General features: G+C 45.2%; 1 protein-coding gene across 2 annotated transcripts in view; it reads left to right on the plus strand.

Annotated features, from left to right (window-relative positions):
* FBXW5 (F-box and WD repeat domain containing 5) overlaps nucleotides 1–21596 on the plus strand; it is a 113406-nt gene that overhangs the window by 68571 nt on the left and 23239 nt on the right. For both annotated transcript variants that reach the window (XM_069241422.1, XM_069241423.1), the window contains one exon: nucleotides 294–441. In XM_069241422.1, coding sequence (XP_069097523.1) covers nucleotides 294–441 — 148 coding nt within the window. The remainder of the gene's footprint in view (nucleotides 1–293; nucleotides 442–21596) is intronic.

Consider the following 21596-nt stretch of genomic DNA (forward strand, 5'->3'; position numbering starts at 1 on the left):
CTTATTGGTTGTTGTTACTATCTAAGCCTACTATGGTCTGCTGAGCAGCATAAACTGAAGAAAGATATCATAATCCTCACCTCCGTGTCCTAAATAGAACTGAATTTTTCCTTCATGTCAGCTAGTAAACTTTGTAATCTCATGCCCTACATGAATGGAAGTATTCCGCACTTTTCTTTTTATTGGAGGAGCCAGCATAGCATATTTGCATGTAGTAGTTTTAGCCAATGCGTGTTCGACACAAAAAAGGGTCACACTCCTTTTAATTAATCACCCCTGTATTTGCCTCCTAGGGATTAAACAGATTCTGCCTCACCAGATGACAACAGTGGGGCCAGTACTTGGAGAGGAGAGACAAACAGACGAGTTCTTTGATTCCCTGGATCATGTGATAGATATCCACGGTCACATCATTGGGATGGGGTTGTCACCTGACAATAGGTGAGTGCATGATTATTTTTTTTAAATTTGATTTCTCACACGCATGCTGTGAACTTAATCATCTCATGTCATTCCTCTTACTCCCACTTACTTTCACTTTTGAGTGATAGCCTGGGAGTTTTCTGGACATTTGACTGGAACTTGGGGAGTTGGGGAGCTGTTCTTTCCAGGGCCCTTGGGGACAGACATGAGTTTAGAACTGGTGTGCAAGCACAACATTTCTTCCACATTTGAGTGGCTTGCTGGTAAAGTGTCTGTCAAACCCTAATTGTTCTTGCCACACCCTAATTGTTTGAGGCAGTGTTACAAAAAATGTGTACAGGCAGGTTGCTCAGAGCCCTGGCCACCAGCAGAAGCAGGCTGTGGGAAACACCCTGCAACTTTGGTTTCCAGTATGAGGATTAGGGGGGTTATTACAGCTTTGGAGGAGGTGTTAATCCGTCCCAAAAGTGACATTAAAGTGACGGATATACCACCAGCCGTATTACGAGTCCATTATATCCTATGGAACTCGTAATACGGCTGGTGGTATATCCGTCACTTTACCGTCACTTTTGGGACAGATTAACACCTCCTCCAAAGTTGTGATAACCCCCTAGGTGTCTGACTGCTCTTACTTCCGCCTACAAGACTATTGAGGTCAGAGGACCTTAGGAGTTTTATTTTTGAAAGTGGCAAGTCTTTTTATGTTCTTAATTTATTAAGAAGCTCCTCTAATATTCATGAAATTGAGTGTAACAATTTGTCTGGCGATATTAGAGTAGATGGTTCAGTTAGGTCTCGTTTCTCTGCTCATCTTTGATTCAATTAATACCATTCCTGACATGTTAATTAACTTTCCCACATAGGTTTGACTGTGGATCCATCTCTGATTTAATATTAATGAATACACGTGTGCGCCTGGAGCGTGGCTCACGCAGAATTTGGCCTTGTAGTCCATCCATTCTGTCTAAGGATCCCTCTGATCTTTTGGCTTTGCTGTAGTTCCCACTGTATCATTCTGTTTTGTTTATTTTGTTAATCTCCAAATGCCTTTCGTGGAATCAACGTCTGAAAGTTGTATTACTAGTTTTATCAATCTGACTGCAGGTTGAAGTACAAGAGCACCCTGCTCTTAATAATGCACTCAAGGCTGGCAGGGAATCTTACTAGCAGTGTGACCCCCATTGCATCTGCTAATCTGCCTATTTCTGATAGGGAATATCTTGTCTTGCTTTCCTACTTTTTTTCTTCTCCTTTAATTTATTTCTGTCTAGCTTCTGGCATTCTTCTATTGCCCGATAATCCCTATGCATTTCTATATTTGTCTCCTCAGTTATTTAACTACTTATTTATTGGTATTTTTTAATATGTTCATGGATTAAACATCGCCACTTCCAAACATGTTCGGAACGCAAAAACAATTCAGTGTGTGTTCCAGGGGGTGGGGGTGGAAGGGTGGAGGGTTCCGGAATTAATGGGAAGGCTTTGACTTTTTTCCTGAAGGTGATGTTTCATGACAGAGTAATAAGTAGAGTGAGTTTCAGACAGTTAAGGTTGGGTGCCCTACATAACTGATGGTAGGATCTTGGCAGTTTCAGGAAAGTAGTGTTTGAGAACCAAGTGTTCTGGTCACTAAACCGTTTTTTAGGTCTTGCTGCCGACAGGGAGGAGTATCGTTTACACTAAAAGGCTTGTAGCCCGCCCATCGCTTACCATTTGTTGGCATGTGCTGCCTCCCAATTGGCGAGAGCGTGTCCTACATGCCTTTCGATTCTGTCTCTGGTGCATGGACCAGGCTCAGATGGATTAACGTATGTCAGTGCCTATCCGCTGCTTGCCTTTCATCAAGGCACAATTTTTTTTTTTTCATTTTGCATTTTTATTATCCCACAAACGACCCAATTCCAAGGCTTTGGAGTACTTTACATGGTCACCAGTTACATTACATGTTCACAATCATTTTTTGAAGACACTGCGGAGGTTGGTGTTTGCCAAGAATTACAGGATGTTGAGTGGACGCAGAAACTCAAACTTGGTTCTCCAGTTCCAAAGTCACCAGCTCTGGACATAACCCACATGCTTCCCCCCCCAGTCCTCCACTCAAAGCCACTACTTCTCCAACCCCCTCCCAGACGTGCGGAGACTGGCAAGCCCCTCACAGCTGTTTCTTGTCTATGCCTCCATAACTTTTCCCAGTCATAACCCTTTTCCCCAACAGACAAGAGGGGAGACTTTGTTTGAGTATTAACGGCCGCAGATTTTTTACATCACATACATGGTACATAAAAAAACATTGCAAAGAGTGATAATAAACACGTTTCACATACAATGCATTTGCTTTTCCACTTCTTGATAGCCCTTTTGTTCATTTATTACCACTGTTTGTCACCAGTGTGTTTCACGCACAGCCTCCTTGACAACGGCCTGTAGGTCAGGTACCCAATGTTGGGTGGCTAGGCTCCTACCTTGCTACAGATTTCTGTAGGTGGCCCTCTTTCAGCCTTGCCCGGGCTACAAGTGCTGTGTCCGCCCGCTGCTGATGCTTTGCTAACCCCCTGCCTGCTCCCCCATGCCCCTGCCGTAAGGCATCTCAAGGACATTGTTTGAGCAGGCCTTCTTTAAGGCTGTCATGCTTGTGGCTGTCTGAGTTTTGCTATCGCCATGCTGCCTGCGGTTTCCCGACCACATGCAGCTCCCCCTTTCTCGGACTTATATGGCAAAAGCAACTGCTCTTAATCCCCCTCATATTTCAATAAGAGTGTGTCCATGCCACCACCCTCTTCCCCCACCCACCCCCCAAGTTGAGGGGATGCCGTTTGCCTCAAAGATAATTTATCAGCCTAGGCTGGATTTGAACCCTGGTCCTGGAGGAACTTGACCCATCAGGGACAAAGCACATATCTACTGTAAAGACTGAGCGGACACTCTGAGCTTGAACCTGTGGCTATGAGGTCAGACATGGGACCCTACGGTGGACTCATTACTCCACTAGACCCATCCGTGAACCCACTAGAACACCTCTTGCACCAGTTGCGTTACTGAAGGGTGCACTCCTGTAATTTGTAGGCATGTGAAGTTACCTGGTTTGCCCAGAACCACAGTGTGCTGATCAGGCCCTGAAATGCAACACTTAGTGCCAAGACCAAAGTCGTCACACCCTCACCCTTTATTCAAAGTTAGCCCCCCTCCGTCGGTCAAGAAATACCTCGTTCTCCACCTGAGTTCAGAGCTCAGGCAGTGTTCCAGTGGTTTCAAGACCAATGGCATCTTCCCCTCTTTCGTGTTTAGCCCTCTTTGCTCATGAGGCATCCCACTAGTTTGAGAGCGCCCACATATTCGCAACTACTCCCATACATCCTGGAGTCCCTGGAGGCCAATCAGCTTGGCAATCGTATATTATTCTAGGCTAGGGGTTGTTTCGCTATTAAAACTATACTGCTTCTCTGAATCGGCTCCATGCTGCCACCTCCTGAGGAGGGCGGTCATTTTTGGAAAAGGCTCTTTTGCATGTCACCCACTCCCACCACTGTGGACTGATACCGATAGTGTTCGACTAATGAGAGCATGCTGAGGCCTGTTAACCAGAACTCAGTGCCAGTGTCCGCACCCGGTACAATGTATCCATTGGATTGGCTATCCCTAGTTATCAGAGACTGCTTCACTTATCAGTCCTGTTCTGTGGCATGATGTGATGCAGATCTTTGGCTCTGCACATGCTGGGGGCGCCTCCTGACGGGGGTGGGTGAACAAATGTAGCATTGTTCCTCATGTAACGCCCTTTTTGCCCGTTTGGCTGTTCCGACCCCTGTCTCCTCTCCCTGGTTCCAGTTTACTCCTGAGTACCACAAGCCATGACAAGCTCCTGTGCAGCACCAGGAGGCTGCACCTTTGGTAAGTGCCTTACTGCAATCCTGTAGAATGCAAGAGTGGGGCGATTTGTATACTGCAAATGACCTCTGGTATGGTTTCTTTCTGCCTCCGCCTCTGATGTCTGACTGTAGGACTAATTGTATTCTCATCAACCTAAAGGCATATGGGTTCTCCTGCGTGGCCATCACAGTTTCAGATGTCTGTGGGACGTTCCTTGGGTATATACTTTGTTAGGATGCCCGCATCACCCCACATTGACGTACCAGGATGGGTTTTTGATAAACTTCACCACGGGTCCACTGATTCTGGACTTCCCTACCGCTTTTTTGTTAAATCCTATTACCTCGATTCCACACAATGTCGCACATTTCCATCCATGCCACCCAGTGCCACACACTTCCACTCCATGCCACATAATTCCACTCCATTCCACAAGTATCACACAGTTCCACTCCAGTGTCACACAGTCCTGTGCCACACGATTCCATTCCATTCTACACAGTGCTACATAATTAGACTCCACACCACATAATACCACACAGTTGTACTCCAGTCCACACAATACTACACAAATTACACTCCACGTCACCCAGTGCTACACAATTCAGCTCCACTGCACCACACACAATTCCATACAGTTTCACTGTACTCCACACAGTGACACTCCACTACAGTCCAGTCCACACTACACAATTGTAGTCCATGCTACACAATTCCACTCCACACCATGCCACACAATACAGATACACTCCCCTACAGACACTACGATACAACTTCACTCAAGTCCACTCAACCCCACACAATTCCAATTCATTCCACACAATTCCACTCCAAACAATGGCACACAGTTCCACAGCACTCCTTGCAACATAATGACACGCTATTCCACACCACACAATGCCACATGACTACACTCCACTATACACAAATCCAATCTACACAAAGCCGCACAATTCCACTCCACACGATGCCACACATTTCGACTCCATTCTATGCCACACAGTTCCACGCCATTACACACCACACAATTCCTTTCCACACAGTTCCACTCCATGCTACCCAGTGACAGAGAGTTCCACTCCATTCCACACATTTCCTCTCACACAACACAAGGCTGCACAGTTCCACTCAGGTACACTCCATTCCTTACGGTGGAACACAATTCCACTTAACGCCACACACACAATGACACATAATTACTCTGCACAATTGCACTTCAGTCCATGCAGTGACATACAATTCTATTCTATGATGCACAGTGCCCCCCATTCCAACCAACACATTTCCATCCCACACAAACACAATCCCACAAGTTCCACTCCAGTGTCACAATTCCACTCCACTCCGTACAATTCCAGTGCACTCAACACAGTGCCACACAATTTCACTCCACGTCACACAATGGCACACAATTCCACTCTACACAATGCCACTCCATGGTACACGATGAAATGCAGTTGCACTGCACTCCGGCCTACGCCACAAGTGCACTGCACACAATTTCGCTGCACTCCACAAAGTGCCACTTCATGCTTCACAATGCTATACAGTTCCACTCTACTGTACTTCACAGGGCTTCATGGTTCTACTCTACACCACACCTTTACTCCACACAGTGCCACGCATTTTCACTACAGTACACTCCATTCCACACAATGCCACTCTATGCCCCACACACAGTGCCACATAATTGCACTCCAGTCCACACAGTGCCATACAATTCCACTCCATGCCACACAATTCAACTCTAGTCCTCTACACACACTGCAATACAGTCACTCCACACCACACCACGCAATTTCAGTCCACGCCACACAATGCCACTCCAGCTCTCTCCAATCCATGCCACACATTTCCATCCCACACAATTTCACTCCAAATCACATAATGCCACACAATTCCACTCCAATCAATGCCACATGACACAATTCCACTGCACTCAATTCCAGTCCACTACACAGTATCACACAATTCTACTCAACACAATGCCACTCTATGGTAAATATTGTCACACAGTTGCACTGCACTCCAGCCTACACCACACAATTACACTGCACACATTTCCACTGCACTCCATACAGTGCCACTTCACACTACAATATGCTACACAGTTTCAATCTACACCACACATTTCGACTCCCCACAATTCCACTCCATGCCCCACAATTCCATTCCTTAAAAGGCCACACAAGTCCACACCACATAATTCCACTTCCCACCACACAATTCCGCTTCCAGCCACATCATTCCACTCCCGCCACATCATTCCACTAAACTCCACACAAGTCTAATCAAATCCACACAGTTCCACTCGACTTCACTCCAATGCTCCTTCATTCCACACAGTGCCAATAAATGTCAATTCACTTCACTCTAGTCTGTGTCTATGCACATCACAGTGCCATTCCAGGCCCCACAATGTCACTCCACTACTGTCCACACAGTGCTGCATGATTCCAATCCACTCACGTCCACACAATGCCCCTTCACGCCACACAGTCACTAAATGCCACTTTGCTCCGCTCAGTGCCACTTCACATCACACAATGCCATTCCATGCCACACAATGTTACTCCACTACAGTCTATGCAATGCCACATAATTCCACTCATCGCAATGCCACTCCACTCAGTGCTGCCGCACGCTACACAATGTCCCGTAACTCAATACACAGTCACTCTACTCAACACCAATCCACTACTCCACGCCCCACACAATGCCACTCCACACAATGCCACGCCAATCCTCTCCCCCAAAGCTAACTGATCTCACTTAGGCAGGATCTCTTGGCCTTGCCAATGCTTGTTCCTGGATGTAAGGTAGATTGGACCAATGTTGAGAAAAGCCTTGTGGTTGATGCAGAGTGATTTTAATTTAAATGGTTCTTTTACAGGCAGGTATCTTAGGTTGCTCAGCATGTTGAGGACTCATTAGAATTCACATTGAATGAGTCTTGCAGCTTAGGTATTATTGTTTGAAGTTAACGGGGGAAGGGGATCGGAAGGCCAAGATAGAGGGAGTTGGCATATGTATGTCAGAAATGTATAACAACCCTTTTCAAAGATTCTTTTAATAGAAGGCAGAAATGTCATGAGATTTCTAACAGTAGGATATGGCAGCATAATTTAATGAGCTGAGAAGAGGAGAGCATTCAACCCCAGTTGCAGGCAAAATGATATCATGCAGGTTGAATATTAATACACTCAAGGCGTATTATAAGGCAGTCTATTCGTGTGCAGACTACAAGTTACTTACATGTCAGTCCCTGAACATACCTGTTCTGAACTTGCTGTAAAGTACAAGAAAGGAACAGTTTTATTGTTTAGGCTGACTGGAAAAGAAGGAGCCAAGGGACACACCACAGTCCCCATATGCATTTTGACAGTAAACCTAAATTAATGACGAAATATACATGAAAAGGGTCTGTGATCATGCTCTGACGCCTTAAATTGAATAAATGAATGTGGTTAGTCTCTGGGGCACCTTTGCTCCTCTCCTCCTCACCCTTTTTTTCTCACACAAACTCAATAATTTAGAAAAGCTGTACCTATTCCCAAAAAAATCTAAAATATTTCTTTCTTGGGAATTAGTGTATTTTCATCTGCTAAACTAAGGTTCTAACTTTTTTCCATGCTTGTAGGCCATCTTGGACATCATGTGCTCTTTCTTTTGTGTGTGTGTGTGTGTTGTGTAGCTGCAGATACACATGCTTTGCACATCCTGCCATCTAGTGTTGGGCTCGGAGTGTTACAAGTTGTTTTTCTTCGAAGAAGTCGTTTCGAGTCACGAGATCGAGGGACTCCTCCCTTTCGGCTCCATTGTGCATGGACGTCGACTCCATCTTAGATTGTTTTCTTTCCGCCATCGGGTTCAAACGTGTTCCTCTACGCTCCGTGTTTCGGTATGGAAAATTAGTTAGATATCGGGAAAATTCGACGGTATTGTTTGCGTTCGGTATCGGGTTAGTTACAACAGATCGACATAGAAATTTGAAGAGCTCCGGCGGCCCTTCGGGGGTTTTCGATTCCCCGGCGGGGCCTGGTCGGCCCGACCGTGTGCATCTTCAAGGCTAATGGAACGGACCCCATTCCGCTTGTGCCCAGAATGTCACAATAAGTATCCTTATACAGATCAGCATTTGGTCTGTAATTTGTGTTTGTGGCCAGAACACAAAGAGGATACCTGTGAGGCCTGTCAGGCATTTCGGTCCAGAAAGACCTTAAGGGACCGAAGAGCAAGAAGACTACAGATGGCGTAGGTGCCGACAGGACAAAAACACATGGAGGAAGAAGAGGAAGCCTTCTCCATCGAGGATTCAGACTCAGAAGAGGTCGATCCTGAACAGACGCCGAAAACCGTGAGTAAGACATCGATGCACAAGACTCACGTAAAGACCAGTAAAGCCCAGGGGACGCCACCGCCAACAGGCCATGGCTTAACCCGAAAAATAGGTGACCGGGCATCAGCACCGAAAAAGGGTATGCATGTGTCGAAGTCATCCGACTCCGGTCGAGATACCGGCACAGAGCACACTCGAGCCCGAGACACCGGGTCAGAGCAGACTCGACCCCGAGACACCGGGTCAGAGCAATCTCGGCACAGAGAGAGCAGCACCGAACCAAGTCCGCACAGAGAAATCAGTACGCCGAAGAGCAAAAAAGTGTCATCGGAACCGAAAAAGGCAGCCGAAAAGGTTTTGATACCGAAACATCCGGCCTCTGAACCGAAATCAAGTTCCTACACAGAGGAACAAGGCCTGTCCTCACAAATGCAAACACATAGATTTGGACAGGAACTGGAGACAATGGACCCACACTACACCCATTGAAGGCTCCACATCCAAAAAGATACAGGGAAAATAAGTACTCTCCCTCCAATTCGAATTAAACGTAAACTTGCCTTCCAAGAGAAAGACAAGCAGCCACAGGCGAAGGTGGCTAAACAAGTAACCCCGCCACCATCTCCACAACACTCTCCACAACCATCACCGGTAGCCACTCCACCAATGATACAATCCCCAACTCATAAAGGGATGAGTCAGGACAATCCAGACGCGTGGGATCTTTATGATGCACCAGTGTCAGATAACAGTCCCGAGTGTTATCCAGCTAGACCGTCACCACCAGAGGATAGTACAGCCTACGCACAGGTGGTGTCAAGGGCAGCGGCGTTTCATAATGTCAGCCTGCATGCTGAGCCAATTGAAGATGACTTTCTATTTAATACACTGTCGTCCAAACACAGCCAGTACCAGAGCCTCCCCATGCTACCTGGAATGCTAAAACACTCCAAACAAGTGTTTGAGGAGCCTGTGAAAGGAAGGGCCATTACTCCAAGGGCGGAGAAAAAATATAAACCGCCACCAACAGACCCCGTGTACATCACACAACAGTTGACACCAGACTCAGTGGTAGTAGGGGCAGCTCGCAAGAGGGCAAACTCACACACTTCAGGAGATGCACCACCTCCAGACAAAGAGAGTCATAAGTTCGACGCGGCAGGGAAAAGAGTGGCGGCTCAGGCAGCAAACCAGTGGCGTATTGCCAACTCACAGGCTTTGTTGGACAGATATGATAGGGCTCATTGGGACGAAATGCAACACTTTGTAGAACATTTGCCCAAGGAGTTCCAAAAAAGAGCACAGCAAGTAGTGGAAGAAGGACAGAGTATCTCAAACAATCAGATACGGTCAGCAATGGATGCGGCAGACACAGCTGCTAGGACTGTTGACACAGCAGTGACAATACGGAGACATGCATGGCTGCGTACATCAGGATTCAAGCCGGAAATACAACAAGCCGTGCCATTTAACGGACAGCTGTTCTTTGGGCCGGAGGTGGATACTGCCATCGACAGACTTAAAAAGGACACTGATACCGCCAAAGCCATGGACGCACTCTACTCCCCACAGAGCAGAGGCACATTTTGTAGAACACAGTTTCGAGGGGGGTTTCGAGGACAAAGCACAGAACCCACAACCTCACAAACAAGGCCCACTTGTCAGAGCCAGTATCAGCGGGGACGTTTTTGGGGACAATATAGAGGGGGACAGTTCCCAAAAAGTAGAGGGAAATTCCAAACTCCCAAAACTCCACAAAACAAGCAGTGACTTCAACGTCACAAATCCCCAACACATAACACCAGTGGGGGGGGGGGAGATTAACCAAGTTCTACAAACAATGGGAAGAAATAACAACAGACACTTGGGTCTTAGCAATTATCCAGCATGGTTATTGCATAGAATTTCTAAAATTCCCTCCAAATGTCCCACAGAAAACACACAATATGTCCAAACAACACATGGATCTTCTACAACTGGAGGTCCAAGCGTTGTTACAAAAAGATGCAATAGAACTCGTACCAATTCATCAGAGAGAAACAGGAGTTTACTCACTGTACTTTCTCATACCCAAAAAAGACAAAACTCTAAGACCTATATTAGATCTCAGAACATTAAATATCTACATCAAATCAGATCACTTTCACATGGTGACACTGCAGGACGTAATCCCATTGCTCAAACAACAAGACTACATGACAACACTAGACCTAAAGGATGCATACTTCCATATACCGATACATCCTTCACTCAGAAAGTACTTAAGGTTTGTATTCCAAGGGATACATTACCAATTCAAAGTGTTGCTATTCGGGATAACAACTGTGCCAAGAGTTTTTACCAAATGCCTGGCAGTAGTGGCTGCTCATATCAGAAGGCAGCAAATACATGTGTTCCCGTACCTAGACGATTGGTTAATCAAAACCAACACGCAAAAACGGCGTTCACAACACACAAAGTATGTCATAGAAACCCTCCACAAACTAGGTTTCTCACTCAACTACAACAAGTCACACCTTCAACCATGTCAAACACAGCAATACTTAGGGGCGACAATCAACACAACAAAAGGGATTGCCACTCCAAGTCCACAAAGGGTACAAGCATTTCACAATGTAATACAGGCCATGTACCAAAACAAAAGATACAAGTGAAAATGGTGATGAAACAACTAGGCATGATGTCCTCCTGCATAGCCATTGTCCCAAACGCAAGATTTCACATGCGGCCCTTACAACAGTGCCTAGCATCACAATGGTCACAGGCACAGGGTCAACTTCAAGATCTAGTGTTGATAGACCGCCAAACATACACCTCGCTTCAATGGTGGAACGATATAAATTTAAATCCAGGGCGGCCTTTCCAAGACCCAGTGCCTCAATACGTAATAACGACAGATGCCTCCATGATAGGGTGGGGAGAACACCTCAAGCAACATAGCATCCAAGGACAATGGGACACTCAGCAGAGACAGTTTCACATAAATCACTTAGAACTACTGGCAGTATTTCTAGCGTTGAAAGCATTTCAACCTATAATAAGCCACTAACACATTCTTGTCAAAACAGACAACATGACAACGATGTATTATCTGAACAAACAGGGAGGAACACACTCGACACAGTTGTGTCTCCTGGCACAGAAAATATGTAATTGGGCGATTCACAACCACATTCGCCTAATAGCGCAGTTTATTCCAGGGATTCAGAATCAGTTAGCAGACAATCTCTCTTGGGATCACCAACAGATCCACGAATAGGAGATTCATCCCCAAATACTAAACACTTACTTCCAAAGATGGGGAACACCACAAATAGACCTATTTGCAACAAAAGAAAACGCAAAATGCCAAAACTTCGCATCCACATACCCACAGGATCAGTCTCAAGGCAATGTGTTATGGATGAGTTGGTCAGGGATATTTGCATACGCTTTTCCCCCTCTCCCACTCCTTCCATATCTGGTAAACAAATTGAGTCAAAACAAACTCAAAATCATACTAGTAGCACCAACTTGGGCAAGGCAACCTTGGTACACAGCACTACTAGACCTATCAGTAGTACCTCATGTCAAACTACCAAACAGGCCAGATCTGTTAAATCAACACAAACAACAGATCAGACACCCAAGTCCAGCATCGCTGAATCTAGCAATTTGGCTCCTGAAGTCTTAGAATTCGGACATCTAGACCTCACACAAGAATGTATGGAGGTCATAAGACAAGCTAGGAAACCAACCACAAGGCATTGCTATGCAAATAGGTGGAAAAGATTTGTGTATTATTGCCATAATAAACAAATACAACCCTTACACGCATCTGCTAAAGACATCGTCAGCTACCTACTGCACTTACAAAAGTCAAAGCTAGCTTTTTCATCCATTAAAATACATCTCACCGCAATTTCAGCTTATCTGCAAATTACGCACTCAACATCACTTTTTAGGATCCCAGTCATAAAGGCTTTTATGGAGGGTCTGAAAAGAATTATCCCACCAAGGACACCACCAATTCCTTCGTGAAACCTTAACATTGTCTTAAAACGGCTCATGGGTCCACCGTTTGAACCCATGCACTCATGTGAGATACAATACTTAACATGGAAAGTAGCATTTCTAATTGCCATCACATCTCTAAGAAGAGTAAGTGAGATACAAGCATTTACCAAACAAGAACCCTTTATTCAGATACACAAGCATAAAGTAGTTTTACGAACTAATCCTAAGTTCTTACCAAAAGTCATATCACCGTTCCACTTGAATCAAACAGTAGAACTGCCAGTGTTCTTTCCAGAACCAGATTCTTTAGCTGAAAGGGCACTACATACATTAGACATAAAAAGAGCGTTATTGTACTACATTGACAGAACAAAACAAATTCGAAAAACAAAACAATTGTTTGTTGCTTTCCAAAAACCTCATACAGGAAATCCAATATCCAAACAAGGCATTGCCAGATGGATAGTTAAATGCATTCAAACCTGTTATCTCAAAGCAAAAAGAGAACTGTCTATAACACCAAAAGCACACTCAACCAGAAAGAAATGTGCTACCATGGCCTTTCTAGGAAACATTCCAATGACTGAAATATGTAAGGCAGCCACATGGTCTACGCCTCATATGTTTACCAAGCACTACTGCGTGGATATGTTAACAGTACATACATTAGACATAAAAGAGCACTAATGTATTACATTGATATAACCAAACAAATTCGCAAAACAAAACAATTGTTTGTAGCTTTCAAAAAACCTCATGCAGGGAATCCAATATCCAAACAAGGCATTGCCAGATGGATAGTTAAATGTATTCAAACCTGTTATGTTAAAGCAAAGAGAGAACTGCCTATTACACCAAAGGCACACTCCACTAGGAAGAAAGGTGCCACCATGGCCTTTCTAGGAAATATACCAATGACAGAAATCTGTAAGGCAGCCACATGGTCTACGCCTCATACATTCACTAAACATTACTGTGTGGATGTGTTAACAACACAACAAGCCACAGTAGGACAGGCAGTATTACGAACATTATTTCAAACAACTTCAACTCCTACAGGCTAAACCACCGCTTTTGGCGAGATAACTGCTTACTAGTCTATGCACAGCATGCGTATCTGCAGCTACACATGCCATCGAACGGAAAATGTCACTTACCCAGTGTACATCTGTTCGTGGCATGAGACACTGCAGATTCAAATGCGCCCTCCCACCTCCCCGGGAGCCTGTAGCAGTTATAAGTTGATAAAAATAAACTTGTACATTTGTAAATTTGTAAATATAACACTTTTAATCACATTATGTACATACATACTTACTTACTCCATTGCATGGGCACTATTACTATATACACAACTCCTACCTCACCCTCTGCGGGGAAAACAATCTAAGATGGAGTCGACGCCCATGCGCAATGGAGCCGAAAGGGGAGGAGTCCCTCAATCTTGTGACTCGAAAAGACTTCTTCGAAGAAAAACAACTTGTAACACTCCGAGCCCAACACTAGATGGCGGGATATGCACAGCATGTGAATCTGCAGCGTCTCATGCCACGAACAGATGTACACTGGGTAAGTGACATTTTCCATATATATATATATATATATATATATATATATATATATATATATGTGTTCGGTGGCATGTGTAGAGAGCAACTCGACGTTGGAGAGGAGGAAAGAATTTCCATCCAGGGTTCGGACTCGGACGAATCCGAAAGTGACCAAACCTCGACAGTGCAGCGAACAGTGAGTAAACCTGCCCCGTCCAAAACTCACACAAAGATCTTTAAGGCCAAGGGGACGCCACCGCCAACAGGCCATGGCTTAACCCATCGAAAAGAAGGTGACCAAACATCAGCACCGAAAAAGGCCAGGTATTTGCGGAAGACTTCCAACTCCAGTTGAGATTCTGGCACCGAACGATCTCGACACCGAGAGTTCGACTCACCCAAAGTGGGGAAAAATATCATCAGAACCAAAAAATACATTTTCTGAAACATCGGTACCGAAAAAAGCGGCTTCGGAGCCGAAAAGAAGCTCTTACACAGAAGAGCAAGGACTTTCCAGACAAATGAAGCAAAGACATAGGTTTGAGCAGGAATTAAGTTTGGACGAACCGGACCATACACAAAGGAGGTTGCATATCCAGAAAGAGACTGGAAAAATACAAACTCTCCCTCCAATCAAGTCTAAAAGAAAACTGGCATTTCAGGAGACAGAAATGCAGCCTAAGGCGAAGGTGGCTAGAGACAAATCCCCACCACCAAGGTTTTCACCACAACCATCCCCACCACACTCACCACAGCTCTCTCCAGTGGGAACACCTCCAATGCAGTCACCCACACATACAGGGATGACACAGGATGATGCTGATGCATGGAACTTATATGATGCACCAGTATCGGATAACAGTCCGGATTGTTATCCAACAAAGCTGTCACCTCCAGAGGACAGTACTGCATATACGCAGGTACTATCCAGGGCAGCTACGTTCCAAAACGTAGCAATGCATTCAGAGCCGATAGAGGATGATTTCCTGTTCAACACCTTGGCATCCACCCATGCTTCATACCAGAGTCTGCCAATGCTCCCGGTTATGCTCAAACACGCAAAACAAGTATTCCAGGAGCCAGTTAAAGGAAGGGCTATCACGCCTAGGGTGGAGAAGAAGTACAAGCCTCCCCCAATGGACCCTGTGTTCACAACACAACAACTTACACCGGACTAAGTGGTTGTAGGAGCAGCAAGAAAGAGAGCAAACTCTCAATCGTCAGGAGACGCTCCACCACCTGACAAAGAGAGCAGAAAGTTTGACACAGCGGGCAAACGAGTGGCAGTACAAGCAGCCAATCAATGGCGGATCGCTAATTCGCAAGCCCTACTTGCTCGCTACGACAGGTACACTGGGACGAGATGCAACACATTATACAACACTTGCCCAAAGAACACCAGAAACATGCCCAGCAGGTTGTGGAAGAAGGACAGGCCATATCCAACAACCAAATAAGGTCTGCACTAGACTCGGCAGACACGGCAGCACGAACGGTCAACACAGCGGTAACCATTCGCAGGCATGCATGGTTAAGAAGCTCTGGATTCAAGCCAGAAATCCAACAAGCGGTGTTGAACATGCCATTTAACCAAGAACAATTGTTTGGGCCGGAAGTGGACACAGCAATTGAAAAGTTAAAAAAAAAAAGACACGGACACAGCCAAAGCCATGGGCGTGCTCTACTCCCCACAAGTCAGAGGCACATTTAGAAAACCACAATTTAGAGGAGGTTTTCGACAGCAAACACCAGAGCCTTCCACCTCTCAAACCAGACCCACCTATCAGGCACAATACCAAAGGGGAGGGTTTTGTGGTTCCTACAGAGGACAATTCCCGAGAGGAAGGGGAAAGTTTCAGGCAACCAAAACAAGCCAGACCAAACAGTGACTTTAATGTCACAAAACCCCAACACTTATCACCAGTGGGGGGAAGACTAACCGCATATTATCAAAACTGGACACATATTACCACAGACGCATGGGTCCTATCAATTATCCAACATGGTTATTGCATAGAATTCACGAATTTCCCACCAGATGTGCCACCAAGGGCACACAATCTGCCCAAACAAAACTTACACCTATTACAAATAGAAGTCCAAGCATTATTACAAAAACAAGCAATAGAGCTAGTACCCAACCATCAGAAAGGAACAGGCGTCTACTCACTATGGGGGTCATTCTGACTCTCGCCGGCCGCGGTGCCGGCGGGAGCCGCCAGAATACCGCTGCGCGGTCAGAAGACCACCGCGGTTATTCTGTGTTTCCCGCTGGGCGGGCGGGCGACCGCCAGAAGGCCGCCCGCCCGCCCAGCAGGAAACCCCTTTCCACGAGGATGCTGGCTCCGAATGGAGCCGGCGGAGTGGAAAGGGTGCGACGGATGCAGTTGCACCCGTCGCAAATTTCAGTGTCTGCTATGCAGACACTGAAATTCTCAGTGGGGCCCTCATACGGGGGCCCCACGACACCCCTCACCGCCATCCTGTTCCTGGTGGTCGAAACCGCCAGGAACAGGATGGCGGTGAGGGGGTCGGAATCCTCCATGGCGGCGCAGCTTGCTGCGCCGCCATGGAGGATTCCTCAGGGCAGCGGAAAACCGGCGGGAGACCGCCGGTTTTCCGTTTCTGACCGCGGCCAAACCGCCGCGGTCAGAATGCCCTTTGGAGCACCGCCAGCCTGTTGGCGGTGCTCTCGCGGACCCCGGCCCTGGCGGTCAAGTACCGCCAGGGTCGGAATCACCCCCTATATTTCCTAATTCCAAAAAAGGACAAAACGTTAAGACCTATCTTAGATCTCAGAACACTGAATCTCTTCATCAAATCAGACCACTTCCACATGGTAACACTTCAAGACGTGGTTCCCTTACTAAAAAAGGAGGACTACATGTCAACATTGGATCTCAAGGATGCGTATTTCCACATACCTATCCATCCTTCTCACAGAAAATACTTAAGATTTGTTATGAACGGCGTACACTATCAATTAAAAGTGCTACCGTTTAGGATAAAAACAGCCCCAAGGGTATTCACAAAATGCCTAGCAGTAGTAGTCGCTCACATAAGGAGACTGCACATGCACGTATTCCCATACTTAGACGACTGGCTAATAAAAACCAACACTCAACAACAGTGTCTTCTTCACACGCAATACGTCATAGAAACTCTACACAAACTAGGGTTCTCTATAAATTACCAGAAATCACATCTGCAACCATCCCAAATACAACAATACTTGGGAGCAACACTCAACACACAAAAGGCAATTGCCACTCCAAGCCCACAAAGGGTCCAAGCGTTCCAAAATATAACATCAAGCATACAGTCAAACCAACACTACATAGTAAGGTTTGTAATGAAACTTCTAGGCATGATGTCTTCATGCATAGCCATTGTCCCAAAATGCAAGATTACACATGCGGCCCTTACAACAGTGCCTAGCAAAACAATGGACACAAGCACAGGGTCAACTTCAAGATGTAGTGTTGATAGACCACCAAACACACTTTTCGCTTCAATGGTGGAACCCTATAAATTTAAACAAAGGGCGGCCATTCCAAGACCCAGTGCCTCAAGTTGCTTCCATGAGGGGGTGGGGAGCACACCTCAACAAGCACAGCATACAGGGTCAATGGGACAATCAACAAAACCAACTTCACATAAATCATTTGGAACTGCTAGCAGTGTTTCTAGCATTAAAAGCATTTCAACCACTGGTAGCCCACAAACACATTCTTGTCAAAACCAACAACATGACAACAATGTATTTTCTCAACAAACAAGGGGGGGGACACACTCGTCACAACTGTGTCTCTTAGCACAAAAGATTTGGCATTGGGCAATTCATAATCACATTTGCCTGATAGCACAATACATACCAGGTATTCAGAACCAGTTAGCCGACAATCTCAGTCGAGAGCACCAGCAAACTCACGAATGGGAAATTCATCCCCAAATCCTTCAGGATCACTTCCTGTGCTGGGGAACACCAAACATAGACCTATTCGCAACAAAAGAAAACGCAAAATGCCAAAACTTCGCGTCCAGGTACTCACACCCTTAGTCCAAGGGCAATGCACTATGGATCAGTTGGTCAGGGATATTTGCTTACGCTTTTCCCCCTCTCCCACTCATTCCTTACCTGGTCAACAAACTAAGTCAAAACAAACTCAAGCTAATACTCATAGCACCAACCTGGGCTCGCCAACCGTTGTACACAACACTGTTAGACTTGTCAGTTGTACCGCACATCAAATTACCAAACATACCAGATCTGTTAACACAACACAAACAACAGATCAGACACCTGAATCCAGCATCGCTCAATCTAGCAATCTGGCTCCTGAAGTCTTAGAATTCGGACATTTAAACCTTACACAAGAGTGTATGGAGGTCATTACACAAGCTAGAAAACCTACAACAAGACATTGTTACGCAAACAAATGGAAAAGATTTGTTTGCTACTGCCACACTAATCAAATTCAACCACTACACGCCTCCACAAAGGACATTGTAGGCTACTTATTACACTTACACAAGTCTAATCTAGCATTCTCTTCCATTAAAATACATCTCACTGCAATATCTGCCTATCTGCAGATTACACATACAGCATCACTTTTTAGAATACCAGTCATTAAAGCATTTATGGAGGGACTAAAAAGAATCATACGCCCCAAGGACACCACCAGTACAATCGTGGAACCTCAATATTGTATTAACACGACTCATGGGCCCACCATTCGAACCCATGCATTCTTGTGAAATGCCTTGGAAAGTAGCATTTCTAACAGCTATCACATCACTTAGAAGAGTAAGTGAGATACAAGCATTTACTGTTCAAGAACCCTTTATACAAATACATAAACATAAAGTGGTTCTCCGTACAAATCCCAAATTCTTACCAAAGGTCATATCAACATTCCACCTAAACCAAACTGTGGAACTCCCAGTCTTCTTTCCGCAACCAGACTCAGTAGCCGAAAGAGCCTTACATACATTAGACATAAAAAGAGCACTAATGTATTACATTGACAGAACAAAACAATTTCGTAAAACAAAACAATTGTTTGTAGCCTTCCAGAAACCTCATGCAGGTAATCCTATATCCAAACAAGTCATCGCCAGATGGGTAGTTAAATGTATTCAAACTTGCTCTATTAAAGCAAAAAGAGATTTACCTATTACACTAAAAGCACATTCCACTAGGAAGAAAGGCACCACAATGGCTTTTCTTGGGAATATACCTATGACAGAAATTTGTAAGGCAGCCACTTGGTCTACGCCTCATACATTCACTAAGCATTACTGTGTAGATGTGTTAGCGACGCAACAAGCCACAGTCGGACAGGCTGTATTAAGAACATTATTTCAGACAAATTCAACTCCTACAGGCTAAACCACAGCTTTTGGGGACATTACTGCTTATTAGTCTATGCACAGCATGTGTATCTGCAGCTACACATGCCACCGAACGGAAAATGTCACTTACCCAGTGTACATCTGTTCGTGGAATGAGACGCTGCAGATTCACATGCGCCCTCCCACCTCCCCGGTAGCCTGTAGCCGTTATTAGTTGAATGTAAAATTGTAAATTTGTAAATAATTATTCTTTTGATACACATTAAGTACATACATACCTACTCCATTGCATGGGCACATCTAGTATACTCACAACTCCTACCTCACCCTCTGCGGGGAAAACAATCTAAGGTGGAGTCAACGCCCATGCGCAATGGAGCCGAAAGGGAGGAGTCCCTCGGTCTCGTGACTTGAAAAGACTTCTTTGAAGAAAAACAACTTGTAACACTCCGAGCCCAACACTAGATGGCAGGATAATGCACAACATGTGAATCTGCAGCATCTCATGCCACGAACAGATGTATACTGGGTAAGTGACATTTTTCATATATATCTTCCACCGTGTGAAACTCGTAAGTGTATGTAAATTTGAGAATTCTGGGATAACATGGGGGATTTCAGGAAAAGGATTAATGCAATCTTTCTTGAGCCTATTTCCTTGAAAAATTCTAATGTGATCAATCCAACTTGTGAATTTGCTCCGGGGTTAAAAGGCTACGACATGGCTGAGGCTAAGTTATCACTTTATTTTAACTCGTCATTGCTCATCTGACAACTTTTTCAAATAGTTCAATGTTATAAACTACCGAACTGAGTTACACCAAACCACCAAAAAAAAAAAAAAGTTTTAGTTTGATGCCAAGGTTATTGTAAATTGGTTCAGCATTTTTCACTGGAGCAGATAGCAACATTTTCTAAGGGAGTGGCATGCGAAGCTGTTTTTCATCATAGGTCAGAGTCACAAGACCTATTGTGATTCCACCTATGAGCCACAGTGCACCAGCACTCAGGGTCTACCTCCAGATATTTTTCTTCCACTGTCAGGCTTGGATGTTCAGCAACTTTGCTCTGAGGTTGATGCTTTAATATGTGCCTGGGTATGTCTTGTTAGTTTCTTTTCTGATTCAGCAGCTTTCTTCTTCCAACGCTTTGATGAAAACACACTGCACAGTGTACGAAGCTGGATCCTGCGGTCAGTGATTGGGTCACTTCCAAACCTCACCGCCATGAGCCACCACCAATTTTCCAGTCCTTGCTAAGGCTCTTTCAAAAAAGCATCTGAAGCAGCAACATAGAACAAACGCCCTTCCACTTCTGGTTTATATATAACACTTAGGGCCTGATTATGATATTGGCAGACGGGGCTACTCCTTCACAAACATGATAAATATCCCGTCTGCTGAATTACGATTCTATTATATCCTATGGAAACCGTAATACAGCAGACAGAATGTCTGTCATATTTGTGAAAAAGTATTCCATCTGTCAAGATCATAATCAGGCCCAAATTCTTAATCGAGTGATTATCACAAGGCAGTGCTTAATTTGTAAATAAAAACGTGCCGGTGCCCAAAGCCCTCCTCTTGAACACACGGCTGCTGCATTTAAATGTGTGCGCACGAAATACTGGGGCAGCGTAATCCTGAAGCCATCCCGGGCTTTTTCAATCCATTTAAAGCCACTCCCGGCCCCCTCAGATGACTCTGGCAGCTTTCAGCTTTCTACCTTAGTGGAGCCTTTTCACTTTTCTCTTCCTCCATCTTTCCCATATGTGTCTTTTGCTCCCAGCAAATGCTTGAGGCAGAAGAATAAGTCCCGGCCCTCAAAAATAAGTGCTGGTGCTCAGCACCGGAAACAACAAGCACAAATTAAGCACTGTCACATGGTAAACTCTGACTCTTGTACTACATGCCGGATTATATGCGCACCCTTGCCTTTCACAGCATTGGGCACAGGCACATTCTAAAACCACATCCACAGGTTTTCATCACCACAGATGTCTCCCTAGGTATGGTGAGCTCACCTCTGCTAGATGACTATCCAGGGTACTTGAGCTCCTC

Source organism: Pleurodeles waltl, chromosome 6 (genome assembly GCF_031143425.1).
Source record: "Pleurodeles waltl isolate 20211129_DDA chromosome 6, aPleWal1.hap1.20221129, whole genome shotgun sequence".
NCBI classification, from domain to species: Eukaryota; Metazoa; Chordata; class Amphibia; order Caudata; family Salamandridae; genus Pleurodeles; species Pleurodeles waltl.